The sequence below is a fragment of the Heliconius melpomene genome, chromosome 6 (genome assembly GCF_056956725.1).
Source record: "Heliconius melpomene rosina isolate 202511_hmr_F chromosome 6, ASM5695672v1, whole genome shotgun sequence".
Taxonomy (NCBI): domain Eukaryota; kingdom Metazoa; phylum Arthropoda; class Insecta; order Lepidoptera; family Nymphalidae; genus Heliconius; species Heliconius melpomene.
This window is the reverse complement of record NC_140394.1, coordinates 14,195,679-14,207,025: the sequence shown is the minus strand read 5'-3', so window position 1 is coordinate 14,207,025 and position 11,347 is coordinate 14,195,679. Positions and strand designations below refer to the sequence as shown.

The 11,347-nt window shown below is 37.3% G+C and overlaps 1 protein-coding gene across 5 annotated transcripts; it reads left to right on the top strand.

The window, feature by feature from the left end:
• The first annotated feature begins 5,177 nt into the window (after positions 1 to 5,177).
• LOC146538724 (uncharacterized) lies at positions 5,178 to 10,047 on the top strand. Of its 5 annotated transcripts, none has more exons than XM_085187146.1 (7): positions 5,178 to 5,305; positions 5,500 to 5,705; positions 7,013 to 7,169; positions 7,423 to 7,616; positions 7,928 to 8,062; positions 8,410 to 8,573; positions 8,888 to 10,047. In XM_085187146.1, exons 2-7 carry the CDS (start codon positions 5,506 to 5,508, stop codon positions 9,298 to 9,300), a joined length of 1,263 nt encoding a protein of 420 aa, XP_085043272.1. In that variant the 5' UTR covers positions 5,178 to 5,305; positions 5,500 to 5,505; the 3' UTR covers positions 9,301 to 10,047. The 5 variants fall into 5 exon arrangements, with proteins under 5 accessions (XP_085043272.1, XP_085043270.1, XP_085043268.1 ...); XM_085187144.1 differs by having other exon boundaries at positions 7,423 to 7,658; XM_085187142.1 differs by having other exon boundaries at positions 7,010 to 7,169; positions 7,423 to 7,658.
• Positions 10,048 to 11,347: the final 1,300 nt, after the last annotated feature.

The following is an 11,347-nucleotide window of genomic DNA, read 5'->3' as shown; positions in this document are numbered from 1 at the left end:
GTCGTGTAGTGTATTACCATTCAGGGAATTAACAATTTCCTTTATTATGCGGGAAAAAAGACGAGTATAAAAAATAAAATGTTCTAAATGTCGATTAGCACTACGCCGTGTGAATTGAACCTACTGCCATCAAATATATTAACAAAAAAAATATTTACTTTTGTTCCATGATCATACCGTATTTACTAAATTGTATGGAAAAAACAATATTAACACTCACAGTGGGTTGAACCTACTTTCGTTTGGTTGAATGTTTTAGTAATAATAAAAATATTTGCCTTTTTAGCACAAGCGGGCAAAATTCCGAACTGGCGACCTCCGCGGCGTTACGTAAGGCATTTCACTTGAGGTGTGTTTAGGAATTTTTGTTATTTGCATAATGTAATGTTTGAAGAAAGTCATCGCTTTGGTCAATATTTTGTATAAAACTAGTTGAGTTTCTCTCGCGTCGTAATACTCTTATATCCGTCGATACGACATGTCGTACGATGTGGCGTGGTCGATCTCATGTTCCTCAAAACAAATTGTTGTTTGTCTATGTGTCCGTTTGTCAAAACCATTTTTTGAAGATCGTGTGGGTATTAAGCTATAATTTGTATTAGATTTGTATTAAAGCTTAGCTTCTAAGTCAACACGATCAAAACATGAAAGTTTATAGTTAATTTTTTTCCCGACTGCTAAAGAAGGGTTATTGCTTAAAGCATTTGATTGTTTGATTGTTGTCGAATGCGACAATTTGTTATGAAGTGTGAATCCTATAGAATAGAAATTTTACATAATGATTATCGCTTAAAGTATCAATTTTTCTCTGCTTTATCTCTAGATTGTCTCTGCCCACTTCAAAATAACGAAAAATACAAGATAAAAACGACAGTAATAATCAGTCTCAATCGTAAGAATTTATTATTTTCATTTCTTTGGTAACAAGGCAAAGTGGCTCAACGCGGAGTTGTATTTTGCCACTCGCCACGCAGTGTCTCGAAAGTTGCACGGCGTATGGAAAATGGAGTGTTTTAACACTAAATTAACTTTTCTCAGCTTACTATATTACGCTACAGCCTACTCTGCCTACCACAAAGACAAAGCTTAAAAAAGGATATATTCTGATGCAAAGAACGATGAAAAAAACTAAGCGATTATTCTTTATTTAAAAACCGTTTAGTATAAATCAGCAAAATTTGTAGGTGTTTGTCGAACATTAAAATATATGTATTAGGTTTTCTAAAAATTTCTATAAATTAAATAAACAACTTTGCCTGTCTGTAGGTATTTCGTTTTACTGCAGTAAAGGTAGCTTTATATGTATCTTTGGAACACATATCCTGCATTGTGGTAAGCAAGAAGAAATGTGTGGTGTGCCGATCTGCGGCCGCGGCGGTGTTATCACCCCAAATGAAAACATTATTTAAATATAATAATTCCCATATGTGTAGATACTCGGATACGAGCTGGGTTCGGCAACAGGCCCACAGCTCACGACCCTAGTTTATATTATTAAATTAGGTATTTTAAAGTTTATTTGTGTTACCAAATAAGTAATACACGCGGAACAGAAATGACAAGATCCGTTTTTGTATGAATCATACATATTACACATTCACGAGTGTGTCCTATTTGTTGTTTCTTTGTGAATGGACTTAAATGTGAACAGACTTGAAAGAGAAACCTAATCGTAAGTACTATTAGGTACTATTTACTAACATTATAAATGGTAGTTAAGAGGACTTATGTTAGTTCCACTTCCACGCAAAAACTACTGAACGGACTTAGATGAAACTTTACATTAACATAGGCTATACAGCAGAGTAACACACGGGCTATAATTCGTGTCGACATTTTGTATAATTAAATTTCCTTGGTGATAACTTTCGCTCGTAAGTTTTTAATAAACATTGAAATGTTACCTTGGAGTTTTCAATATTGTGATTTATTTACAAGAGACAGATACAGGCGTCGCTGACTTTTCCTTAGAACTAATGATATGGAATGTTTTTGTAGTACAATGTACTTACATAATATGCGTAAGGCGTTCATTATTATTGTTATTTGGTTATATAAGGCTAACTAAGACTTGCACCGTAACGGTATATAGCCTATAGTACTCCTGGAAAATGTAGCTTTCTTACAAAATAAAACAAGGTAAATCTGACCAGATCCAGAGATCTTAGCGTTTAAACAAACAAACTCTTCCGCTTTACTGTATTCAATTCTCAAATTGGGATTGAACCCACAACCAACTCATCCAATAATCCATGTTACTGTACTGTACTGTACTGTACTGTACTGTACTGTACTGTAGGTACCTACTGATGACGTCATACGACGTACGAGCAATTAGAAAACATTCAGTTAAGCTAAAACACATTTAAATTACAAAACTTGGCACACATTGCGTTCTCAGTGTCTTCTTTTAACCTACTTAGTGGTCTAAATAGCTACGAGTATGTCTTAACCGGAATTCGAATCGAGTACCTTTTTACTGACTTATAATGAGTATATACGAAGTTGGGTTTCTCTACTCCACACACAATGTCTCAAAAATTAATTTGAAAGTAGGGAACAGAGTGTTTCAACACTAGGTTCGCTCTGACAAGTGAAATATCGCGATTGCTTCTCTCTCGTTCTGTAGCTACACGTTAAGAGGCGGATGAACATGACCCCCGCAGCCGGCGTTGAGACAACTTTCACCCACAAGGCCGTAGGGCGCGCCCACTTTCACTGAGCTGGCAGGTATACACGTTTTGTAATCTGTGGATATTTGCATGTATTATAAATAAATACATAATTTGGTTATGGGTTGGATTCTCATCCTATAAGTAGACTTATAGAGTAATTTCAATAGCATTCCATCGATTCACCGAGGGAACCATATACCTACATACGAGTATATACAAATATACATTGTAAGTATTTGTGACTGTCAATTTACATTCTGGGGAACTGTTTGACCTTTCACCTGTTCAACTTGTCGGCCGGCAACGCACCTGTAGCTCCTCTGGTGCTGCACTGTAGTTCCTCTGGTGCGGGCGGCGTGATCACTTACCATCAAATACATCTTAACTCATGGTCACCGCAACACCAAACGGGTTGCGTCATAAGAAGATTTCTTATATCATAAACATATTTTTTTGGAAATTAAATTTTAACTTTTGTTAATAAAAGTCATTTTCCTCTAAAAACTTTTGCATCCGCATTTTAAAAATACTTTATTTGATTACTTTGACATTATACCATTTATTTTTTATTGGAGAAATATTATTTACAACCTATACTTGCGTAAGATGGATTGCGGGTTCAATTCCCGCACCGCGGAATGGCTGTGGTTAGACTAAACACGGTATTAGCACAAAATGAGGCTGTGCGTGGGTAACAGATTGAACGCATTGCACTGCTCGGCTGAAGGGCATACAGCAGGACAGGCAGAGAGAAAGCAGTGTTAAGATTCTATAATCCCATGAAGACACTTCCGTTCCCCACTTTATCAAGTGGCGGAACTCAACGCCGCAACCAAGTGTAAAAACTTCCTTTCTTCAGTTTCCGCCCAATTTGCTGCTTGAAATTGGGAAATTTATGTCGAATGACGGAACCTAACGCCGCACTTATCTTACAATCGCACAGATATAGCAATAATTATTCTCCCGAGTGGGAATCGAACCCACAAACAAGGCGTGTACAGTCTAATTTAGATTATCATATAACCTTTCAGTAAATAGGTTACGTTAATAAGGTCGTAGTGTAGACAATAATGTACACTTGACTAATTATTAGGATAGAAGTGATATAGGATGGAACATGCGTGTTTATTTATTATTCTTTAACTCGCTCTACGCTGTATCCCGCTGTATCCCGCATATAGCTGGGTAAGCCGTGGGAATATAATGTTAACACACTCTGTTCCCCACGCAACGACCAATTTTCGAGATACTGCGTGTTGAGCGAGGAAACAAATATTAATGATTTCCCCAAGTGGGATTAGAACCCACAACCGTCATAGAAGCGAAACGAATGATCGTCGATGAAAATTATATAAATCAAATGTCAAAATAAAAGCGATTATGTTTAACGCCATTAAAAAAAGTAATCTAATCATCTTCTCAAGAAATGACAGGTAACCCATATCCGGACTTGGACTGTTCGTTTGGAGTGTAATGCACTAAAATCAAAAAGGACCATCTCGATACACTTTTTTTTTACGAGAAAATTAAAAACAAAATATACAAACACATGCACATGACGTACACTTGCGATACTTAGCAAAGTTTAATATGCTGTTTCAGCTGTGGCACATACGTAGGTAAGTACAGGGTTGAAAGTAAATAATGTCAGATGAGAATACTCCAAGTGTAAGAATCGTATCTGGAAGACATCATTAAAAAGAGTATCCCGTAGTTTCCCGCGCAACGACCGATACTCTAGATGTTACGTGGTGGAGAGTAGATCACCCAAGTGGGATTTGAACCCAAACAAATCTCCAATTTCCTACACAAAGAGTTCAATTCACATCCACAGGAACAAGAACTATAAAATTTCAATATTTTAATAAATTCTAAACAAATAGTTCGTTTCCATACAAGTCTCTATAACATTCTGTTTTGTATGACACGCCTGAGTGCACACTTACCCTTACGTAAGGGTAGCCTTACATTAGCAGGGCGAGCGACTTGCCCTTTATTTGGAATAGTATGACCGTGAACGCAACGATTGTGGGTTCGATACCCGCTCGGAGATTTTTTTTAAAATTTCTTCATTCTGGTAAGAAGCACGGCATTAATTTCTGCTAGTTAACATGCAACTTCTCCAAAATTGGGCGATGCGTGGGGAACGGAGTGTGTTAACACTGGACACCCGTTGGCTACGCTACGATAAGGCAAGAAGTGAGAAGCTTCCTTTTTATTTACTATTTAGACCAATATTACTGAATTGCTCAGATTCTCTTAAAAATCTATACTAATAAGTAATATTAAAAATCTGAAGAGTTTGTTTGGTTGAACGCGCTATTTTGAAGCACTACTGGCTCCTCGATGTCGGGGTTCCCTCGACCTGGCAACAAGATAAAGCGTTTTTGGGCGATGTGTGGGGAACGGAATGTCTTAACACTAGATTCCCTCTGCCGCACATAGTAGGGTACTATGTGCGGGATACAGCGTGAAACTATAATACATAAAATCGCTATCTCTTTCCAACTTAACACCACCCTTCTCTAACCAAGCGTGTACATTTTAAAAGCGGAGTGTATTCAGTGTGTGAGAGCGAGTCCAGAGAAACACACTCATATGGGGATATAGACTGAGTTATATTTATAAAAGTAAGTTTTTTTAGCTTCACGCTTGTTCACCGCATATGGCAGGGTAGGCAGAGAGATCCTGGCAACCTAGTGTTATGACATTCCGTTCCCAGTACGCATTTTGCCTTGTTATCAGAGCGAGGAAATGAAAATATTAAATATTTCATTCCCACAAGTGAGAATCGAATCCACAACCAACACTATCAAATTCCTAGAGCAAAATGCACGACCAATGGGCAGAAGATGCAGAACGAAGTCGACCGAGTTCAAGAAGGAACTCAGGGCCTTTCTCCAGACGAGGTAGCGTGAAAAAGGAGGAGAAGGTGGTAACAGCTCCAGTATCCAGCTCTTCAACGCCCAAGAAAATATACAAGCCCCCGAACTTGGATTTCGTTGTTACCGGCAAGCAATTGTTGAAAAGGTTAGTTCAAAACGTCTGTATTATTAAACTATTCCTCGAGCGGGGATCGAACCCGCGACCGGTCACGTTACAGTCACACATTGCACACATTGTGTGTCACTTTTTACATAAAATACTTACTTATTATCTCAAACTCACACTGGACAAAAATATATCGAAAAGTCCTTGTACATTCGGAAAACTTCTTAGCACTATGTTCCCTCTTCCGGCCTGCGGGATACATATACGGGATACAGCGTGAAGTCACTTATTAAATAAAATATGTAAAGTATACAATTGCTATTTCAACACGCTAGATACAGTCTTCGGTAGTATAGTGGTCAGTGTCCCCGCCTGTCACGCCTGTCACGCCGGGGACGGGAGACCGGGGTTCGATTCCCCGCCGGAGAGACTCTTTTGCTTTTTTTTAACTTTTTTTTTAGAGAATCTCGTTTTAACATACACTGTTTTCCGTTTTTTGTTATTTTTTTTCGTTTAGAAAAATCTACAATTGTGATTTGTGTAGCCATCGGGGGTATATTTTTTGTTTAGATTCACGCTCAGTCCCGAATATATCAGAATAAACAGAGAATATATTTTTAAGACACTCCTTTCCCCAGTTTCCGCTCAATTTTCATAATAATACGAGTTCAGTATCGGAACTAAACGCCGCGGTGTGTTAGCAGTTGATCGAAAAATTACTTTTATTACGTCAAAACGTAAATAACTTAACGTAAGTACTTATAACAGAATTTTTATCATTAATTTTAATCTACATAGTTACATTTCTATAAACCGCAACTATTAATAAATATTAACAAATCTATAATCTATATATATAAAATCGAAAGGTCACTCACTCATCACGAAATCTCAGAAACTACAAGTGCTAGAAATCTGAAATTTTGCATAGGAGTTACTTATAGGACGTAGGTGCTCGCTAAGACGGGAATTTGCAATATTCGACTTCTAAGGGGATGTTTTTGGAGTTGAAAGTTTGTATGAAACTTCGTTACTACAAATGATAGCAGTCTCAAATTTTGCATAGACGTCACTAGGACGTAGTCATGGAGACAGAAATTAATAATAACATAGATCACGCGGGTGTAACCGCGAGTGGGCCGCTAGTATCCTATAATATTAATAAGCCTTTCTCGATAGGTGGACTAAACAATATCAATTCAAACCAGTAGTTCTTGAGATCAGGGCGTTCGACCACTTTAGTTTTATGTCATTAAGTATAAGTAGTTGTAGATAAATATAGATTAATGTGAGAAGGCGAAGCGAACAGACCGACTAGTCTAAACTATAATTCTCCCTTTTAGCAGAGGCGATAGAGCGAATTCCATGCCAGGAGCGTATCACAGGCGACAATCAGCAGAGTGCCTGATAAAGTCCAAACGGACTCTGGACTCACCGCGCAGAGTAAATTCAAGAAGAAATACTTCTTCTCTAGAATGCGACACGTCCTTGGATTTGTCGCAGGTAAATGTGCTCCACGCTGTGTCCCGTATATAGCAGGATAGAGCGGGGTAGAGCGGGGTAGGCAACCTACAACCGTACGCCATGACGCGGCGAATTTTATTTTAAGAAGGCTTTTTTTAATTGACTCCTACATACACTATGTGGATCCAAAGATCTTTTGATTTTTAAATATGAGAAGAAATTGCCTCAGGAGAATAAATTATTTTCATTTATTCCTAATTTTCAATATTATTATAGTCACTGTTTCTTTTAGGTCTCCGATTTTGAAGACACCAGCTCAAAATATGGGATAAAAAACAAAATTCAGCCTCAAGCCACGTCCACGCCCAAGAAATGTCAAAAATTAAGGAGTTACTCTCTCCAGAAGGAAACCGGGCTTGAATCAAAGAGAAGTAGGGAGAGTATATCTGAAGACAGCTTCCAGAGGACACCTTCTTCCGGTTACAGGTTGAAAATGCAATGCGATCAACGAGCCGTGGCCGCTCTGAAGTAATTTGTAGAGGGCTGCAAAAAATTGATAATAGCTGATAAGCTGTAGCTTGATAAGAATGTATGGCTTACTGGATACAGCAGTTGGTCGGTAAACATGAGACGTAGGATTGATTAAATACTTTTTTCCCGCATATAGCACATGAGGCAGAGGGAACCTTGTGATAAGACGAACCCTATACTCCTTTCCGCGTTTTGCGTGTTAAGTGACGGAACTTAACGCCGCGCTTTGCGTCTACTATATGTATATTATTTTATTATGCTTCCAGTGCAAGTAGACAAGCACCAACCGAGCTGGACTATTCCTCGATGTCACCAGAGTGTTCGGGGCATTCTTCTGGAGATAGCGCTGTGCTGCAGGATACCCTGGTATCACCGAGAAGTCAGGATTTTCAGGATTCAAGGTATATTTTCTTCAGTTTCATGGTGTATTCCTCATATAGTAATGTCAGAGAGTTCCGAGTTTTAAGATACTCCATTCCCCACGCACCACCAATATTCGAGACAATGCATATTGAGTGGATAAACTCAACACAGCGGTTTGGCTCGCTACCAGAACGAGGAAATTAAAACATGAGATATTCATCATCATTTCATCATTTCCTCGAGTGGTAATCGAACCGACAAGCTGTCGCGATGACAGTCGTGCGCTTGTGCTCCTGCGCCACGGCTGATTAAAGAATCGGTATTCAAAGTCTTACTTGTTACTTTTAAATTTTTGCAGTTTTATTAATTTTTTTTTCATCAACAGTTTCTGCGTCAGCACCTACCAAGAGGAGGGAGGGAGCAGGGAGATGGGAGAGTGGGGTCACTTCTGGGCTAACTACAACAACTCGTTAGCAAGAGTACCAATCAGTCGATACTACGATCAATGTCCCACGCCGTACAGATCTGACATAGATTTGGCTGATTTTGGTAAGAGTAGCTAGTTATAGCACGGTTGACGAGCCGTGACCCCTGATGTAGCCGTCGGGGGCCTCTCGACTATCATTTTGTTTATTTAAATAATGAATCAACTTGTTTCGTTCATTTTGCGTTCATAATATTACTTTATAATTTGGCAAGAAAAGAAAAATGTTGACATAATAAATGTTTCAATGTAATTCTCATATGGTCGGAGAAGTTATTGGAGATTTTAAACATTTTGTAGAGATTTGAATATCTTCTACAACAGGAGTTCCGAACCCGATGTAGTCTATGTAGTCTATAGGCTTCTTATTTATTTTCAGAATTCTCTACAGACGGCTCCAGAAAACGTTCACCGGACAACATAAAGACAATAAACAGCATAATCCGCAACGAGGGGCTGCGTTTAACGCCGCGCGAGACACAAAACATAATCAAATGCGCCCACATCCTCGGCAACGTCCTAACAAAAGCTATAGAACGTCAAACCAAGGAGATTACCGAGAAGTTCCAAGAATTGAACCCTATACCTCCGCCGGAGAAAGAGATGAAAAAGAAGGCTATGACCTTAGATTTGAAGGAGACAGTGATACCTTTGGGAGCCAAAAAAATGGATGTTCCAACACAGACTGATATATCGCTACCGAACACTAAAACAGCGCCCATCATATTCGAGAATATTCTGAGACAGCTGTCCATGAGTTCCTTAGACGTTAAGAGTGACAAACCAGAGTGATTTTCGGTGCGGAGCTTAACGCTGTACTTTGAAAGGTCAAACTATTTACTACATTATATGTAATTAATAACTTCTTTCTTATTGTGATTTGAAACTATAACTAGAAATTTAAAGCTAAAGAATTAGCTAATTTTGAGAATATTCGTACTCTATGAGTTCGTTCGCCGATAAGGATGAGAAGGAATAATACTCTACTCTCGTTGGGTAACTGAACGCCGTAAATTGTACTGTTGTACCTGTTTAAACCCAAGCTTCAAAAAAAATTGATCAGTGACTCTTTTAATAAGACAACTCTATAACTTCATTGGTCGATAACAATGATAAAGTTGAAGACCAAGAAACAAAAACATAGTCGTTCTTTATTTTCTATTACAGAACTTAACACCGTAACTACTGTAACTTAACGGAGCAATACTCCTATCTACAATATAGCATGTGCGAAATTGAACCTGTGACAGTGTCGGTACTTCTATACCAATATTATAAAGCTGAAAAGTTTGTTTGGTTGAACGCGCTAATCTCAAGAACTAATAGTTTCAATATTTATAATATTTATAATATTTCAATATTTTTATATTGGATACCAAATATCAAGAAAGGCTTCACATTAGGTTCCCTCTAGTCTAGTCCGTTTAGTTGTATTCATTTAGTCAATGTGCCAGTATTTTAATATAAGAAACGTTTGAAAATTGTATAAGAAATAAAAAAAGAAAATATGTGTTTTTTTTAATAAATATATCAATAAATTTTATTTAGTTTTATTTATTTAGTAATATTTGAAGCGAATCCGTTGCGGCGCATGGGGACAAGCGTTTGAGTGTATCCGTGACGGTAGTGGTTTCGAATTCCACTCGAGGTAACGAAATGTTTAATATTTTAATTTTCTCGACCTGGTTGCCTCGTTGGCAAAGCGTAGCGTTGAAGTCCGCCACTCAACACTTAATGCCCCAAAAATTCAGTCTAAGTGGGGAACAGAAGGGTCTTAATGGGAACCGATTGTCTTAACACTAAGTTCCCGGGTTACCCGGGTCTGACCCTCTGCTATGTGCTTGTGCGGTATACAGAGTGAATCTAAAAAAATGTTCTAAGCCCTTTTCTAATAAGTAATAATATTTCCACCTAAAATTTTGTTGTCTTCAAAACATTTTAAAATTTAAGGCCATAATAATAATTCATTGAAACAAGTAAAAAATTTCAATAAATAAATGTAATCAAGTTATTTATGTAAACAAAATATATTTATTTATTTATTAACATATTAAAACATAAGTAATGGTTAAGAAAATATTTATCTAGATTTTATGGAGGCTCGCGGCGAAACGTGCGCTCAAAATCGTGAATGTTCTTTGTTATGCCACCTAATCCAGAAAGAGGAGTAGGACATGTAACAACGATGTACCTTATTAATACCTTAATTTTATTTTACAAAATACACTACATTTTCTGTACCTACAGTTTTTTACTGAGCAATGCTCCGGTTTACAATAATGCTCTTGTAAATTAAACCCGTGACTTGTGTAGAGTAGTTGAATTACAATTATATTAAATTTAATTATGAACTATACCATTTATTTTAATATTAGTTGTTTCACGCTGTATCCTGCATATGACAGGGTAGACAGAGGGAACCTGGTGTAAAGTGGCAGTTTGTTTAACAGAGCAGAGTAATAATAACAATAATAAAGCCTTTTACCTGCTTATATACTGACTTATTTAAACTGCTTATCATCTATTACAGTTATAATTCACAATCCAAACTTCAACTAAAATTAATAAAATATAAATTTATAATTATTTGGTTAACTTATTTGGTTTCTACTTGATTATCGCAGGTCAATTTCCCAATTGGCAAGCCCTCCTCGAATCTTTTCCATCCGTCTGTCACGAGCATTTTAACGAACTGAAAATAATTTAAATTAAATCTTTTAATGAAAGAATGGCAGCCATTCAATAATAAATGATATTCTAGTCTTATAAACAAAACATATCTGAATTTGAACCAAGTCACTGTGCAATTATTATAGAATTCATATTGTTAAAAAAGAAG